The sequence below is a fragment of the Amphiura filiformis genome, chromosome 5 (assembly GCF_039555335.1).
Source record: "Amphiura filiformis chromosome 5, Afil_fr2py, whole genome shotgun sequence".
Classification (NCBI taxonomy): Eukaryota; Metazoa; Echinodermata; class Ophiuroidea; order Amphilepidida; family Amphiuridae; genus Amphiura; species Amphiura filiformis.
Genome location: NC_092632.1, coordinates 43,687,712 through 43,706,876, shown reverse-complemented (window position 1 = coordinate 43,706,876; position 19,165 = coordinate 43,687,712). Strand labels below are relative to the sequence as shown.

At 38.9% G+C, this 19,165-nt stretch overlaps 1 protein-coding gene across 1 annotated transcript; it reads right to left on the bottom strand.

The window, feature by feature from the left end:
- Window positions 1–6,156: 6,156 nt before the first annotated feature.
- Window positions 6,157–16,588, bottom strand: LOC140151873 (gamma-butyrobetaine dioxygenase-like). The gene is made up of 5 exons (XM_072174188.1): window positions 16,013–16,588; window positions 10,347–10,467; window positions 8,887–9,092; window positions 7,832–7,998; window positions 6,157–6,732 (listed from the first exon to the last, which is right to left on the bottom strand). The coding sequence occupies exons 1-5, from the start codon at window positions 16,579–16,581 to the stop codon at window positions 6,557–6,559; spliced, it is 1,239 nt and encodes a 412-aa protein (XP_072030289.1). The 5' UTR covers window positions 16,582–16,588; the 3' UTR covers window positions 6,157–6,556.
- Window positions 16,589–19,165: the final 2,577 nt, after the last annotated feature.

Genomic DNA, 19,165 nt, shown 5'->3' with positions numbered 1-19,165 from the left:
GTTGAGTAAATTGATTCTACATTCAGGATCATCAGTCCAAGAGAACGCCAAATATGGATCAGGAGTATTACATAATAATACCCTGCTATGACAATAGCTGCACTAGGTTAATCGTATAATCTCCTTATGTGGTTAGCATGGCTGGGCCAGGAAATCCACAAGGTCAGCCAATGTATGTACATGTATTCGGTACATGTTCCATATCTTTACAATGGGTGATAAATTTCTGGTTTGTTTTATTTCAAAACGCAACATTCGATATTCTAAAGCTTGGTCCAAATCCAAGAGAAGAACCAACTCTAGTAATTTATGTGGTTTCAAATTATATCGGCCGTTGCCTTTTTGATAGAAATGGTGTTTGTTGATGTGCACAGTTTCCCATTAGATCATAACATGCTGTTGTACATCCAAGGTCAAAGGTCTTTTAATCCATATTTGGCGTTGTTCTGGGACTGATCATCGACGCGGTACACAGTCAGCTACCTGCACAACCGATTCTTTTTTTGTTCTGCAAGGCTCACTCAGTCATTTAATGAGGCAATACAAACGATCGAAATTGGTGTTGAAATGAGCAAAATTTTGAGTTACACCTTTTCAGTGTAAAATTTTTTTTCTCAGCCAAATGAAAAGCAATAATTTTCATTTTTTCAGTAAATGGCTGGAAAAACTATAATGCTTGATACTGATTTTTTTTTTAAATCCTGGTGTTAAACTTAGGCCTGAAATTTAGTCATTTAGTGTAAGATATTCGATTTTTATAGGCTTCAGCTCGGCCCGCGAGCTTTTCTTGGATCAACCTTTTAGCTTTTCAAAGTAATATAGTTCGCTAATGAAGGATTTTCCCCAACTTTCTAAAGCACATCACCGTGAGCTATATATCATAGTTTTGTCAGAATTTCCGTTTTGATTTCACCATCTTTCACTGTCGGCTGAAAAAATTTCTAAATCAACACGTGAAATCTAAAGGCTAGTACTAGCATTGTGGATCGATATCCCTGGGTTTAATAGGAATACCGGCATGGCTATAGTGTTGCCAGAACTTCAATATAGCAAAGAAATTCCCAGACCTATAGCGCTCCTACTGATCATGTTTAACCAGAACACCCAATTGGGGATTTAATCGCTGGTCGGGCAATTTGCTTTCAATGAAAAATTGACCTGGATAACAACAAAGGAAATATCGACTATTTCTGCTGGTTGCTCTCGAGATAAAAGTACTCACCATTGCCTACTTTTACTTAGTTTGACATTTTCGGATCATGAATGGAAAAAGGGTAAAACAAAACGGAAATTCTGACAAAACTATAACATATAGACCCACACGATGTGCTTTACAGAGGTGGGAAATATCTTTCTTTAGCAAACTATGTTAGTTTGAGACGCTAAAACATGAATTCCGTAAAAAGCTCGCAGGCGAATTCAAGGCCTATAAAAATCAAAAATATCACACTAAAAGACACAATTTGATGCTTAATTTTAACACCAGGATTTAAAAAAAATGTATATCCAAGCACCAAGTTTTTAACTGACATTACAGAAAAAAAAAAAAATATTGCTTTATATTTGACCGAGAAAATTAATTTCATAGCAAAAAGGTGTATCTCTGAATTGTGCTGATTTTTACATGTATCGATCGACTTTTAGCGCGACTAAGCATTTCTAAAGAATTGGTTGTCCAGGCGGCAGACTGTACACAGTGTATTGATGAATTTGCATTTATGCTGCTGCTGTTTACTGCTATTCAGCATGATGGGCATTGCCCATCATTCTGAATAGCAGTAAACAGCAGCACGAATCGGGCATTCGCGCGGTGTATCATGTATGAGTGTTTGGACAGTCTGATGTGATATGTTCATGCTGTAGGCTAACTTGGTCTTGAGCTGGATTCCACAGGAGAATTTTAACCTGACGAGAAGATCAATTTAATGCTTACATTTTTGTAATTGTGATGAATTGTTCATGATAACGTATTCGCCTCACTGGGGACTCTATAAATGGAGTCTGGGTTACTCACCGGGTTACTCTAGAAGCGGGGTCCAGCCACTGCGCGACTCTATGTCTACAATGACTCCTGTGTAGAGTCATCTATGGTGACTCTTCAGCTGATTCAACAAATTATGACTCTTCAAATTACTCCCCATATTACTCCCAATATGGGGTAGACATAGATTCGCAGATTGGCTGGACTCTGCTTTTAGAGTCACTCTGACTCCAGTATGGCTTCCAGTCTGGGTCTATACTGTCATCATACCATTCACGACAAGCTACGGATGGTTGATGGCAATGCCGGTGTTGTTTGGGATGACAGTGGAGATAGCCAATGATAGCAGGAGCTGTGATCATGGTGTTTATTGCTATGTGGTATTGGAAGTCTACAATCAAAGAAATTAATGTTGGCACACTCTGGCATAATAACTGTAAACTGCTACCCCTCTCTCCCAATTCAATGTTGATGAAAGCAATTTTGACATTGGGCTCTCCAGTCCCCCAACATTAATTGAGGGTGAATGGGGGAGGGAAAGGGGGGAAGGGGAGGGTTTGTACTTCTCATCAAACATAGTTATACTAATTTCACTGAACTCTCAGAGCAGCAATGAAGAGTTCCAACGTAATTATTGTCAATGTGTGCCAAATATTAATTTCTTTGATTGTAGTCACTCTACTTCTTGCTGGTAAGTTGTTTCGACAAGTTTCGAACTGAACATGAGAAATAACAATCTATTCTTGATTATCTTGGAAGCTTTTGTACAATTGTTTTCTACTTTTGTCACTTTTGGTACAGCTGCTACACCTTCTCCTCCTTTAGCATGTTTAGGAATTGGATTTTTAACAAAATTATGAGCAACTTTGAATTTAGATTCCCGTTTTAGCTTTGACCCGGATTGCATAAAGGGCTAAAGTGACCCACGTGGAGAGTATATGCCAATTCTGTTGCTTGTATCACCTTGGGCTCAATTGTGACTCCTAAATTTATCAATCTGCAGAATCAGAGCAATCGTCTGACAAGTCTGAGTTAATCCAATATCCTATTAAATTATTGTTTTATCTGCCAATTTTTCAAGTTTTCTTCGAGATGCAACGGGAAGTTTCAAACCTCTTTAACACTTTGCGGTGTGTTTACCATATGTATGGGTTTCAACTGTCCAATCTATCCATTGCAGAAACGTTGGCAAGAAAAAATAGTCAATCACAGAAAGCTGAAACTGGAAGTTCACAGCATTATTACACTAGTCTTGCAGATGTATCCAAGTCGAATCAAGATTTTTTTTAAAAGGTACGCACAGGCACAACGCCTAGACGTTGATCCATAAGCCTCAGCACCCTTTCCAGGTTGTCGCTGACCACTACGGCCCCACATCATTCCATAAACCATTTAACAACAAATCAGGGACTTTGCTGTAACAAGAGCGCACACCCTAGACATTCCACAAATAACCATCGCAACCAGGATCAGTTCCCCGAGTTTCGTACGGGTTACAACGAGACAATTAGCAGTTTCTTTCTTGTCCATGGGAATTTCAAGCTAACTCAATTTTTCCACGAGATCGTACAAGACACCGCCAGGGTTCGAACCCGCAACCTCTCGCACCATAGTCGAACGCCTTATCGATTCAGCTAACTTGACTGCTTTAAACAGAAATATTTTGACATGAGGTCGTTATTTAAATTCCTCCGGTGCTCTTTCTTTCCTTCTTTGTTCCTTCTTTCAGCAGCCGCTACTATACCACTTAAGGCCCCGTGTCACAGGGGAAGTTGGCCAAAATTGTCAAAATAGACCATTACACAAAGTTGCATTAAGTTGCCTAAACATTTTGCGCAAACTTGCCCAAAGTTATCTAAACATTTTGCAAAATTTCGCAAACTTGCCCAAAACTTTTCATAAAGTTGCATAAAATTACGTAAAGTTACTCTAGGTTAATGCAAATTTGCACAAAATTGCAAAAAAATTAGCAAAGTCGAATGACAACTTTGCGCAGTTTAGCAAAATTTAGCGCACTTTTGCACAATTTTTGTCCAATTTTGGACAACTTTAGGCAGTTTCCTATGTAACATGGGCCTCACTTATAATATAAGTATTTTAAAAAAGTCCGCGAATCAAAATACAACGTTAAATATACAAGCCTATTTTAAGAATTTTGTATGGGCTAACAGTAACAAAATGAACATAGTAAAATGTTAATCTGTAGTCTTTCCCCTTTGTGTCTATAACAAATATTTCTATGCGAAAACTAAATATGGCAAACCCATCATGACAAACCACACCACTCCACGCCATACATAAATTCTCCCAGTCACATTTCCCCAATATGAAATTTAAAAAAAATTAAAATGTCAATTTTGCTTCTTCTAAAGTTTGGCAGAGACGGGGTTCGAACTCACGGCGCAGGCCGGACGCGCTTATATGGTCTATGAGTCTAGCGCCTTAGACCACTCGGCTACTTGTCTTGATGGAATCCATTTGAAACTTATTTGATGATATAATCGCAACTTCAATATAGGCCTACCACGTGACAAGCAAAAGCAGAAAACGTACCACATTTTAGAATTTTATTTGCCTAAAAACATTAATGTGTATTAATAGCGCTCAATTGTTGTTAATCTGACAATAAACATAATAAATGCGCGTCTATATGGACAATACATGATATCGATTTTGACACGTGCTCTCACGGTGTCAGTACATTTCCATGGTCAGTAAAATACTATAGAGGAACCTACCATTTTTCTTGTATACACGTTCGATGTTTTATCAATTACATAAAAATCCATTTTAGACCCCAAATTTTTCTTCCGGAAATAAAATATTAGATTACAATAAAAACGAAACAGTGATCTTTTGCGGGTCTAATGTTATTTATACATAGGATTTTCAACGTTTTTTCTATCCTTATTCTTGGTCAATTAAAAAAATATTTTGGCGTATATAAAATTGAAATAAAATTCTCTGCCTCATAAACGACATCAAATGTGCCACAATTGGGTATCACGAATCGTTAAATATGATGTGCAGTTAATATTCATATTTTCTTTTATACAGAGGATGCTTCAGTTTTGACAGGAAAAATATTTTCTTGAAAACCCTCTCACTCGGTTATTTTAAAAAGGTAACCACGCTTCCCTAGAATGTGCAATAAATTAGCATTAAAATTTTTCTTATTCTAACAGCAAGCGTTTCTAGAATGTATTTTGGCGAAATGTGGTGTAATGACAAACCAGCTATCAACTAAACTGATATAAAGGGCTTTGGCTCTTAATTAAGTTGTTCCTTGTTATGCAAATGAGACATTTTACGCTCCATAGCTTTCACACTGAGACTTTTTGTTATTTCATGTGCTCAAGGACATTTCATGACAGATGAATGAACCTGTAAAGAGTCTTTCGCACGACTATATGGTGCGGACATAATATCAGATTTTCAAAAAATAGCTAAACACTTAATGACAGATGGACAAATCAACACTTTTATAATTGCTTTTAAAATAATGTGTCAATACTTCAGCACCTGTTACAATCTCTCTTCTCACTTTGTTTCGCACAAAATACTCATTCAAAGAGAACTCGCAGACAAGGCAAATTGGGCAAGCTTCAGGGGCAGATTTGGATATGCTTAGATATGGTCCCAAATCGTGCTCTCTTGAGTAATTGCAAGATAATAAGGGATGAGTCATTGAAGTACTGGATTGGACTGTTCAAGGTTATTTAAAGAAATCAGAGGCAGGGCAGGAAATCGGGGACAGGGCCACATTTACCATTGAGCCAGATGGGCTCGGGCCCAGGACCCCCCCCAAATTTTGGGGGGAAAATTTCATGCCTAATTTTACAACTAGGATTTTTTTAAAGATATATCCATGCACTATGTTTTTAACTAACATTACTGATCGACTTTTAGCGCGACTCTGCATGACAATAAAAGCTGGTCACTGGCGCAGTGAGTGTCGAAGGCAGTAAAGTAAAATCAAATTTTGTAATTTTCTCAAAAAAAATATTTTTGCAGAAATCAGTTATGCTAGTACGATTCCCTGCGTCATTTCCTTTCTTAACTTTTGTTATAATAATCATCATTGTGTCTCAATTACTCGAGGAAGTCATACGGACTATAATAGTTCAATGTCAATTTTTAATGACAGTTTTCAAAAATATTTTTGAATATTAAAGGAGTATTTCGTGATCCTAGCATCCTCTATTTATGTCATTTTTCATTAGATATCCTCGAAAAAACCTATTCCCAAAATTTCAGTTGATTCCGATTTTGCGTTCGCGAGTTATGCATGATTATGTGTATTACACTGCTCCATAGACAATGCGTTGTAATTTCAAATTTCACGATATCTTTGCTAAACGAATTAATCTGCAAGAAATATTTTGTATATAAACATTATGTAGCCAGAGGTTTCCAGTGATATAAAAATCTCAACTTTTTTTGAGAAAAGTGGGGGGATGAGGCTGTGGATCACGAAGTGCCCCTTTAATAAAATGTTTGATATCCTTTCACATTTTAACGTTTTCTGTAAAACGTTATGTGTTGTTAATCATGCAGTTTGAATCCCATTCGTCCTCATGCGTGACTGTTGATGTTTTTCTGGTCCATTTCTGTTTGAAGCACTCGCATACGTAAGTTAACCTGGTCCCAATCCATGTATGTCCCCTCTAAGTGGCGATTGGTGGTCTCAGTAACTTTGAAGTCAGCTCTTCCATGCAGCACTCGGTAGTTATTAAGGCATATTATGTCACCTTTATTAAAAATACGGAAATATGTGACCCGATATAAGTAAATGAGATTCATTGCGGTAAAAGCCATTTTGATGCATAAGCACAAAATGTGAAAAATTGATTAATTGTTGGCAACAAAATGATTTTTGATCATTCATTACTTTTGACAGGAATGCTGTAGTGTATTGTGGGATAGGCTTTTACGACGGGAATTCATAACAATTAGTGGGTTTTTAGCGGATATGCGAGGTTTTCTGTAGACAAATGGCAGTCTTCAGTGAACGGCTCTTTTCAGAACCACCAAAACCTTTAAAATTAGCAGATAGCCGAAATCTGTTTGTTCTCTGTCGCAAGGGGCAGTCTTCAGTGAACGGCTCTTTTCAGAGCCATCAGTAGACAAGGGGCGGCCTACATGTCTCATTCTAAGGTACTTTTTCCTGAAGAAGTCAGAGCTACTCCTGACGAAAGCTTGACAGTTCTAAACTTGTCCGACTGCGAACCCGTTAAAAACCCACTAAATGCTGTAGTATGTTGATTTTGGTATCAAAATGTTCATTATTTAATACAGATTACAAAAATATGAATATCTCAATTTTTATATTTCCCTCATTCTGCCTCATTTACTCATGCTGGGTCACATATGTGTAAGAGCATTAATTTGTAAATTATTTGTCATGAAATTCTAATTGCTCTCTTAATTGTAAGTTGATTGTCACAGTTTATCTTGTCTGTGTATTAAAGACCCATTCAGTAATCCCAGCACAAGTGTAAAAAAATACAATTGTTTATAAATTGCTTTAAGGGGGTATTACACCCATTTCATTTTTTTTTTGCATGGGGAGTATGAAACCACAAAGGTCCTCCAAGGTCACAGGTCAGGAAAGGTCAAATGAGGTTCAAATGAGAAAAAAATTGGACAAAGTGGTATGCAAAATGAAGGGGCAAATCTTCTCGTTCTATAGGTGGCATCGGTATCAATGTAGCTTACATGCTTTTAAAGGTAGAAGCCAAAAGGTGGTACATCACTGATCTCAGGTGTATTCGCAAAGGCTTATGGGATTTACTGAAAAGGTCTATTACATCATGAAAATGGTATAGAATGTTCAAATTAGACACTCACCTGCTTGTAACTTGTATTTAAACAGGTTGACCGGATCGTGAAGTTTATTTTGAAACATTTTAAGTGCTTGGTATATTGCTGGAACTGTTGAGACTGGGGCTCGCAACATTGGTGTCCGGCCATGATCTGCCATCACTACTTGAGAAATCTGTCCACGATTATCAAGTCTGATTTTAGGTAAAAAATAGAACAATAATGTAATTAAATGTTTTTAATAGATATTATCATTTTCTTTTATTAAGTCTTTCGTGCCGTTTTCAAAGGAAATACTAGTTGTTGGTTTTTAATTAATATCAACATTTAATTGTTGAGTTAGGTCTATATAAAGGTCATAAAAACGTTTTTAACACGTTTTATATGGAAAAAACCCCACTACAACAACATTTTAAAATGTTTGAGCAAATATGGAAAAATGATTTGTTAACACTAACTTAAAGGTGGGTGAGTTTTAATTATTAGTGGGTTTTAGCGGGTTCGCCGTCGGACAAGTTTAGAACTGTCAACGACGGCGAACCCGCTAAAAACCCACTAATTGTTATGAATTCCCGTCGTAAAAGCCTATCCCACAATTTGAGGTTTAATTGTTAATGGAAAGGAAAGTGCAAATGTTTTTCGTGTTTCGAATCGGACGAGTGACAAGCTCTAATGACGTCATGATGTAAACAACGTACTTTCTAGGCTTTAATCTGGAAAAATACATCTTATCTAACCCTAACACCCAACCCTACTTTTTGCTATCGGAAGATAAAGAAGATACGAAAGAGGAGAGAAGATGAACAAAGAAGTCACTTAATTTGCACCCCCGGGATTCGAACCATAATTAATTAGGTAAACCCAAATATGGAGGTATCCAAAAGTATGCTAATTAAAAGTTCAACGAATCAGAATACGATCCTGGTATTCAATTCTATGCAAATGAGTTGAAGGAGGTTACGTGAACATGTACAGTAGTTCTGATCTAGCTTTTTATACTAGAAGATATTTGGTATAGCGAGAATGATCTCCAGAGGTTCCCTAAAGGGGCTTCTTTTTTGTCTTCATTCATGTATACTTACTGTATGACAGAGTGCCTTGAAACGGTGTGATACCTTCCATGATAATCGGTTGACTGTCCTTTGTCAAAGCTCTCAAATATGGTTGTTGTAAGTAGCTTGAATGCTTCAGGATTTTCACGCTTGAGTTCTTCAGCAGCTTTGAAGCCATCTGACAGGAGACTCTCGCCACCATCACTAGCTGATTCAATACAATGAAGCATCATAAGCTGCAATAATCAAGATTGATGTTAGTAAATTTAGGTTCGATTTCCTCCAAGTTGTAATTTTGTTATTATTTACTCAGAATGCTGAAATGATATTAGTAAGGAAGGGTTTCTGTCCATTTTAAGCCAAAATAACAAGGTAAAGTAAAAAAACTCAACTGACTAATTTGGCTCGCTCTGAATGAACCTCACTGCTCTTTTGAATCATTTCAAGTTTGTTTTTGGCTTTCTTAGTGTGTGGATCCCAACATGATGCAGCATATACCACCAGTGGTCTGACAATGGTCTCGTATGTCAGTTCTTTGGTGTTCTTATAGGGCAAGAGTGTAGGTTCCTTTTGATGAACCCCGGGGACCTATTTGCTGAGGCTGTGATGTGTATACTGCAACTGTAGCTGTTTGACCCCGACTACCCTTTTGCCTTTTTGACATGCTCTCGTCATATTGAGGATTCTTTTTACCACGTTTTTGGGCATACTTTCACGTTTGACCCCATATGACCTTTGACCTTGAGTGATCTCGGTTTGAATTTGTTCATGCCTCCATGATATGGAGAATTACTTTCACCAAGTTTAAGCCCAATTGGGCGAAGTTTAAAATTTAGCCTCTGTATAACCTTTGACCTTGGTTGACCTCGATTTTATTTTGTACATGTTACCCTTATACGAATGATTCCTCCCACCAGGTTTAAGCCCAATCGGGGAAGTTTATGTTAGCCCCTAGATGACCTTTGACCTCGAGTTCGTTTTGTCAATCCACTCATCAAGTTTAAGCCCAATTAGACAAAGTTCAAAAATAATTTCCAGCAATGAATTCTGGAGAGGCATTACAGTGCATTTCAAATTGGGCATTTAGCCAAGATCTTCATCAAACATGTTTTAGCTGTCCAGAGATGCCCAGTAGGCCTACACATCTTTTTATCCACCTGGGAAAACCATTCAAGTAGGTTCAATTTCAAAGCTTTCAACTTGGTCAGGTTAAGTTCGCATAGTGCAAAAGTCATGACTAATAATAATTATTTAGTATAATAGTTGCTTTGATTTTCTTGTGGTTGAAACCTGGGGTTGAAAGCAAGTTTGCAAATTGGGAACCAAAACGTTTGGCATGTGCAGGGTGGGGGCAACGATTTTTGGGCAGGCCAAGAAGGGGGGAAAGCAATTTTCGGCGCGCCATTTGAAAATTTTACCCGGAGGGGCCTCATAATTATTGCACAGCCCCTATGTATACAATGTGTTTATTTGTTTAAATTTATATTTACCCCTGCTGGTCTCTGAACGTAAGTTAAGTCCGTATGTAATGGCAGGAACCCGGCTTTGTAAGCAGCATTGTGGTGGTCGGAGCCATCTGGAGAATACCTTGTACGGACCTTCCAGATCAGACTGAAAATCAGTAAAAATTAGTGCATGATATTAGAAGATAATGAAGATATACGTAGACCTACAGTAAGCCAAAGAATTAAGGTACCAGTTGTGTTCACCCCTTTATATCCTAAATGAAGACAAATGTGTCAAAATAAAAAGCAACATCAGTCCCTGTACTCTTTAGCTCTGATTTAAGACCTTATTTGTGGAAATTGGTTGACAATTAAAGAAACGGTGATCTAAAACCTAATGAGCATACAAAATAAAAATTGTACTTTTGTGCTCTAATCAATGAAAGCACGACGCTATTTTTATGATGAAAGCATGGCGCTAGTTCTCTTGTTCGCTAACGTTTGTGTACAAATCAATAGGGCATGCAATGGGCAAATTGCAACTTTTAAATTTGCATCTTCCTTGGGTTTTTGGATTGCCGTGTCTTTATTTCTTGCGCGAAATCCAACTTGAAGATTTCAAACAGGATGTTGTTACTTCGTCTGTGGTTACCGATCCCAAGGACGAAATTGATTCGCTTTGTACACAATTTGACACCGTTATGTCTGGACTCCTAGAACGCCATGCTCCGGAGCAAACTAAGTGCATCACTTTTTAAAGACCTCATGCGCCATGGTACTACGATGAGCTCCGTGCTGCTAAGCGTGAAAAGCGTTGGTGTGAGCGTCAATATGTAAAATCTGGCCTGACAGTTCATAAGCAGATTTTTCGTGATGCATGTAATAAGGGGTGGTGCAATAATTATGTGTACCCCGGGGGTGAATTATAGGGGGGGGCAAACATTTTTTGGCAGGCCAAAAGGGGGGGGCAAGCATTTTTGGCAGGTCGAAAGGGGGGTCAAGCGATTTTTGGCAGGTCGAAAGGGGGGCAAGCAATTTTGGCACAGATATTTTGGGCACCGTTTCTATATTACGCCCTAAAAGAAAACACGTTCAAATATGCAAAATTTCCTGCTCGTTGCGCTCGCATTATATGTTAAGACAATTTAAGGTTTTAAATTCAGGTTTCTCCAAAATCTTGCATGTGTTGCACGTCAAAAGGGGGGGGGGCAAAGGTTTTTTGGCACGTCGAAAGGGGGGGGGGCAAAGGTTTTTGGCACGGCCAAAGGGGGGGGCAAGCGATTTTGGAGACCATTTTGAGAATTCCCCCCCCGGGTACACATAATTATTGCCCCACCCCTAACTACAAAGATCTTTTGGATACGGCTAAGACTAACTATCATAAGTCTAAGCTCTCCAACCTTGACAGTCGCCAGCTCTTCCGCGAAGTAGACAAACTTTGTTCGTCCAACACTTCTAAGAAACTTCCTTCTCATGATAATGAAGAGCAACTCGCCAACGATTTCGCCGACTTCTTTCGTGATAAAATTGAGCGTGTAAAGGACAAGCTAGATAACATCTCGCGTACGGACTCCACTCCTGAAACACCTCTGCATCAATCGACCTTCTGCAAATTCGCTAGGGTATCTGAGGAACAGGTGCGAACTATCGTAATGAAAGCTCCATCGTCGTTTTGCCAATCAGACTGTATTCCGACCTGGCTGTTAAAGGCGTGTCTTCCTGAGCTTCTGCCGTGTATCACTAAGATCGTCAATCTGTCGCTGCAATCGGGAACGTTTCCATCTTGCGCGTGTGAAACCATTGATAAAGAAGGTTGGCAAAGATCCGGAAGATCTCAGCAATTATAGGCCAATATCCAACCTGAAAATTCTCTCTAAGGTGGTTGAGCGTGCAGTAGTGACACAGGTGCAAGACTTTATGCAGGAAAACGGTCTCTATGGGACGTTGCAATCCGCGTATAGGAAGTGCCATTCTACAGAAACTGCTTTACTCCGTGTGCACAACGACATTCTTCGTGCACTGGACTATCATAGAAACGTTGTGCTTGTTCTGCTTGATCTCTCGGCCGCCTTCGACACTGTTGACCATCACATCCTTCTGAGGCGGCTGAGGGATCGCTATGGCATCCGCGATAGTGTGCTACAGTGGTTTGAAAGCTACCTATCTGATCGCAAGCAATATGTTGCTGTAGGTGATAGTTCCTCTGCCAATCACGTCCTTCACTGTGGTGTTCCTCAGGGGTCAGTGAGTGGCCCTTTTGACTTCGCCATATATTCTGCTCCGTTAGAGGATGTTATCGCCGGTGATGATAATGTTGACGCGATGTTCTACGCTGATGACAGTCAGATGTATGTTGACTTTACCCTGGAAGAAATGCCTGGCCAGTTGAGTAGGCTAGAAAATTGCGCTCGCAATGTAAAATCCTGGACAACGTGCAATAATCTTCTGTTGAATGACACCAAAACAGAAATTGTTCATATGTCGTCGCGCTTTGTGAAAGATACGCCATCGATTTCATCTCTTACCATAGGCCAGTATGAAGTTAGCATCATCAAGGAAGCCAGAAATCTTGGTGTCGCAATGAACAATCACATGACTCTTACAACTCACGTTAAAAATGTATGCCGCTCTGCTTGCCATGCCATCCACAAGATTGGCCTGATTCGGAAGTATATTGACAGATCAACAGCCGAACGCCTTGTTCATGCCTTTGTGACCTCGCGTCTGGATGCCAACAACAGCCTTCTCTATGGACTTCCTGCTACAACTCTCGCAAAACTTCAACGTGTTCAAAACTGTGCTATCCGTCTTGTTACCTGTGCCAAGAAAGACTGCAACATCACCTCTCTTCGCCGTGAGCTTCACTGGCTTCCAATCAAGGATCGTATCGTCTTCAAACTTCTTCTCCTCACATATAAGTCTCTCCATGGTATAGCACCATCTTACATCTCTGATCTCATCAAAGTTCATGTTCCCCAATGCACTCTTCGGTCTAACTCAAAACTTCTTCTTAATGTGCCGCCGCCCAGTCGCGAGGTTTCGACGGCCTACTATGGTGAAAGGACATTCTCCGTCGCCGAGCCAACTTTGTGGAACAAGCTGCCTGCACGCATCCAGAAAGCGGGCAGTCTCCCCATCTTCAAGAGACTTTTAAAGACTTATTTGTTTGACAATCCGTCGTAAATATTTTTGCTGCTTTTGTGTATAATTTTCTGGTTTTTAATTGGTAGTTTTTAAGATGTACTTTTAAGGTTGTAATTTTAAGTTTTATCTTTTGTAAAGCGCCCAGAGGCCTTTTGGTGTTGGGCGCTATATAAGTGCGTTGTTGTTGTTGTTGTTGTTGTTGTTGTTGTTGTCTAATTCGAGCTAAAAGATGCAGCTATTGGCTGTTGGTTCCAATTATGACATATCTGCCTTTTTTTAGAATATACAGGTGGTGAACGTAACTGGTACCTTAATTTTTGGCCTAGGCTGTATACAGTGTAAAACATTCCATCGAAGTATTCAGTTATCTGAAGCCAATATCAACTTAGAGCTAAGTGGCTCACGAGCCACGAATATCAGACCGTGGTTTCTGATTGAACTCATTTGACCTTTGACCTCGGGTAAACTCGAGTTTACTACTCATGCTCTCTCAAATCAAGGCTAATTTGCATCACATTTAAGCCCAATCGGGCCTATTTTAACCTCATTTGATCTTTCCTGACCTGTGACCTTGGAGGACCTTTGCGGTTTCATACTCCCCATGCATGTCTAAGGGATCATTTTCCGCAAGTTACAGCCTGATTGGACGAAGTTTAAATTTTAATTGACCTTTGACCTCGGATGACCTTTGTGATTTCATACTCCCCAAGTGTCAGGGATCATTGTCCCCGAGTTGCAGCCCAATCAGAGCAACTTTGAATTTGACCTGACCTTTGACCTCAGATGACCTTTGCGGTTGCATACTCTCCATGTATATCAGGAATCATTTTCCTTGCATCATGGGAAGACACATTTACTGTGATCTACATGCTAGCAAACTAACAGCAACATGGGCTATTCAGTTGAAATCCATACACCTCATCCGGAAGACATGACTTAATCGCCCACACAGGAGTGTAAATTTCAAATGGGTCTACCTGAATGGGTGACTCCATTTGAAATATACACTCCTGTGTGGAAGATTCAAGTGATGTCTTGCATAAAGGGTGTATGGATTTCAGTTGGAATAGCCTAATAGACAAAAACTGACGAACACTGACATGTTTATCTCTAAATTGTTATGTCTATGCTTATCTCTTGTTTTCAAAATACCAGACTAGCTGTCACCGACCGAAATTGCAAGGTCCCGATCAATTTTTATAATACATCATGGGAAGGTATGATTTCCTGTGATCTTAATACTATCAAAGTAACCACATGAAATCCCAAGAGAAAAGACAAATGTCGTATACGTTATAAAATTAACCGCAATCATAACAAATGTAAGTCCCTTGGCTCTTATTACCAAAATAGCTGCCCAGCAAACACAAAACGTTTTCGACTTCATTCGCAAAAGGTTATAAAAGGTTGCCAGAAATCGTTTAAATGTCGGGTTATATAAAGGGTATATTAAGATTATAAAACGGTTTCATAACCTTAAAAAACGTTTTTTGATAATCTACTGCTCAGCAAACAAAAATGTTTTAGAGAAAACGTTTAAATGTCGGGTTATATAAAGGGTATAAAAACGTTCTGATAACATTCCAAAAACATTCTTGAAAACTTGATACAAAACATTCTAAACAGAATGTTATTTTGGGGGTGATAAAATATTTTGCGAAAAACGTTTGCCCAAAATATTTGCAATAACGTTTAAAAACGTTTTCATGACCTTTATATAACCCGACATTTAAATGATATTAAAATGTTTTGAATAAAACATTTTAAGAACATTTCTGTGTTTGCTGGGTTCAAATATTTTGACATAATGTTATTTAAGTATTGAAAAAATATGTGGCAAAAATGTTTGCAAAAATAGTTTACAATAACATTTTTTGAAAACATTTAAAAATATTGTTGTAGTGTGTTTTCATACAAATCGTTTTAAAACGTTATCATGACCTTTATATAACCCGACATTTTAATGTTATTAAAACGTTTTTACCTAAACCAAAAGCCAAAATCTAACTTATTTAAATCGTTTTTAAAACGTTTTTGTGTTTGCTGGGTGCTTTATACAATTTTGCACAAATATTATTTTTCACAAAATGACCCCTATTAAGCGTGACATGAACTTTGACCCCAAGCTGTTTAACCCATACATAAAGCTTGGGCCAGCGGTTCTTCTGAGCTAGTTTTTGATTTGTGGTCATACCATGTATATTTAGATTTAGGAGAAGCATTTTAAGATTTTCACAAAATGACCCCTAATAACTCCTATATGACCTTTGACCATTTTGTGTGTAACTTATATTAAGCTTGGACCAGTGCTTCTTGTGGATAAGTTTGGTCGAAATCGGTGCAAGCGTACATGTAGCATTTTGCGGTTGTAAGAAGAAAGAAAGAAAGATTTTGGAGCTTCGCAGTAGCCTATACCTGATATAAAGAAAAAAGATTTTGGAGCTTCACAGTAAATCTGCCTGCTGATATAAGAAGCTCTGAGGAGGTATGAAACGGAAAATGACAAGCTAGGGGCAGCCTCTATACCCCAAGTATAATTGACCCTAAATCATGCCCTAAATCCTTACCCGTAATGACTCGGTTGGAGAAAGTTTACTCTCTCTCCAATTTTCTGCATCTCATTTTCGTTCTTCGGGGCGTTGACAATAAGTGCAATGCCAAGTTCTTTCAAGTCAGTCATCCAATTCAATAGAGCCTCATCACTGGAAACTAGGTCGTTGAATTGGTATTTCTTCAGCTGTTTGTCTCCAACCTCCGAACCCCAATACCGCAACTTGGGGTCTAAGATCCCGTCTGATCGTGGAGAAGAATCAAACTTGTATTTGCGAAGCCAATTGGATTCGTACTGACTCTGGTGACCATCTGACCATCGTATGTCTATCAGATTATACGAAGAGCTAGATTCCATGGAACCAATGACTTCCAAAGATGTCGGGGTTAAATCCAAATCCAAATTGAACACTGCTTTACCAGGTTGCGTCGATAGACCAGACTTGTGCCAACAGACAGTGCGGCATTGACAGTTGTCTCGCAACCACACGTATGGGTACAATTGAGTGTCACCATCTTCCCACTCCACAGTTAAAGTTTTGTCGTCTTGGTTTTGAACAGCATTTGAGATCATCACATTTGCCATGGCCAGCAATAAGAATAACTGAGTTATGTTCGAAGTGGAAATGCACAAGGTCAAACTAAATTGATTCAATTGAAACATAGATATATTTGTACATCAAGGACCTTGAGCTTTGAGCATTTAAACCATGATAAGGCCCGTGATAAGGCCATCTTAATTAAATCCTGTGTCGCATATCGAAACGTTAATGCACAACATGATGCAGTCATGTCTACAGTAGAATTCATCTCGACCTTTGCAGGACTTAACCCCATTAAAAGCTATTAAACCAAGATAACACTCATTGAAACAGCTCAACTGATTAAATCGGATCTTCTCTGGCTGTGCACATGTGACTGTTTTCATGAAGAGCCTGTTTTCATGTGCGATATCGCAATAAAGTTTTTTATTATAGCTTCAGTTGGGTAACCGATTATAAAGGAAACGAAAGGAAACAATGGTATGTGTACTATTGTTCACGAAATGAGACAATGGCGTGCTTTTTGTAAACCAGCATTCTTGAAAATGAGCAACATAATGGTTGTTGACTTAACACGGTTTGGAAATAATTTCTTCGTATTTTTGGTGTTATCTGTCGTTTACATATATCCTTCCTAAAACACAAAAGTACGACCCTCTCCAAACACCTAAATTAGCTAAAAATTTAGGACATGTTACAAAACTATATTGTCTAGAATTTTAGAAGAGTACTTTTAATATTGGCCGGTTATTTTTCACACAGCGACGTTAACTAGGCAATGTACTATTACCTATAACATTAACTAAAACACCAAAGTACGAATATTTCCAAACATCTAAATTAGCTAAAAATTTAGGACATGTTAAAAACTATATTTTCTAGAACTTTACAAGAGTACTTTTTATATTGGCCGGTTATTTTTCACACAGCGACGTTAACTAGTCATATCCCCATACTTTTAACGTAGGGCTATTTGTAGAGGTCACTCGTCAATGGGAAAGAGCACTGTGTATTGTGTATAGGAAAACGGACAGTAACTGCAGTATGAAAGTCATGCTTATTTTCTGTGTGTTGTTGCACGAGATTGACCCTTTGATCCCACACCTCGAATCACCATGGCTGTGTGTGTAGTGAGTCTGGCTAGCCTCTTCTGCAATCTGTGAAACAGTTAGCATTGTGCCGTTATGCCATGTGCAACGCGTTTGATGACTGTGCGCAAGACTAACGTAGCAGGCAAGCGACTGAACTCGATGACAAGAAATCTGCCATTTGGTTTTGGGGTGACCTGTAGGTTTTTGTTAGGGGTGGTGCAATAATTATGTGTACCCCCGGGGGGTGAATTCTCAAAATGGTCTGCCAAAAATCGCTTGCCCCCCCCCCTTTGGCCGTGCCAAAAAACCTTTGCCCCCCCCTTTCGACGTGCCAAAAACCTTTGCCCCCCTTTGACGTGCCAAAAATCTTTGCCCCCTCCCTTACACATGCAAGATTTTGGGGAACCCGAATCTAAAACCTTAAATTGTCTTAACATATAATGCGAGCGCAGCGAGCAGGAAATTTTGCATATTTGAACGTGTTCGTAACGTTTTCCTACGCCTTTTTAGGGCGTAATATAGAAACGGTGCCCAAAATATCTGTGCCAAAAATTACCCCCCCCCCTTTCGACCTGCCAAAATCGCTTGACCCCCCCTTTCGACCTGCCAAAAATGCTTGCCCCCCTTTTGGCCTGCCAAAAATCTTTGCCCCCCCCTATAATTCACCCCCTTCGGGGTACACATAATTATTGCACCACCCTTAAATCTCGAGGCCAGTTATAAATAAATCAAAGTTATTTTTAGATGACAAGAGAAAGTACAACCATTATGAGTTCAGCAGTATATTTCCTTTTGAAAAATGAGTGCGCACTTTATAGTTTCAGGCAGAGACAAAGTAGCCCAGACGAGGCAAATCAGGATTTTGTGCAGTGAATCGGCCAAAATTCATCAGTTTATTCAAAAGAAAAAAATTATTCTCGAGTGCGTTGTAATATTTACCGTTTTTTGAAAGCTAGATTATGGAAGAAAACAATCTTAGCCACAGATAAATACCAGCCTTTCCTGAAAAAAATTTAAAAATAGCCAACTGACAACGATTGAAAGCAAAATTGGCCTATTTGACAGGATTGTACATTACGGTTTGCTATTCAGTATCGAAGTTACGTAATGTTACTATGTCAACGGGATCACGCGCTAGAGTAATGAACCACGATCGAAATGATCACCACATAAAGTATATGGCACTCGAAGGCATACCAAAGTAGCGTGATCCGGTAACCAAGAGAATTACGTAACCACTTCGATGCTGAATTGCTGCACAGCCTTTTAAACAGGGATTCTGAAATGTGACCAAGGGTTTTGATATGCTGCCGCGCGCGTTAGTAAAATCGTGCACGTAGGCCTACACAGTCCTGTTTGAAAATCATGAAATTAATTTTTTTTAATCTCCCAATTTTATTTGTTTTTTAACAAAAAGGCAAAAATAAAACTCAAAATTCGTATTTGATTTCAAGTTTTCGATTTTTTCGCAAACTTTGAACACGAAAATAATAACAGAGAAGAAGAATACTATTTTGCCCGGGGGCACTCCAACTTT

Bases quoted from the DNA above. Each gene is read 5' to 3' on its own strand.
- LOC140151873 (XM_072174188.1), bottom strand. From the start codon at position 16,581: ATGGCAAATGTGATGATCTCAAATGCTGTTCAAAACCAAGACGACAAA. The intron at 9,093-10,346 runs GTAAATATAAAT...TGATTATTGCAG, and splicing joins ACGTTCAGAGACCAGCAGGG to CTTATGATGCTTCATTGTAT. The intron at 6,733-7,831 runs GTGAGTGTCTAA...TTTTTAATAAAG, and splicing joins TAAATACAAGTTACAAGCAG to GTGACATAATATGCCTTAAT.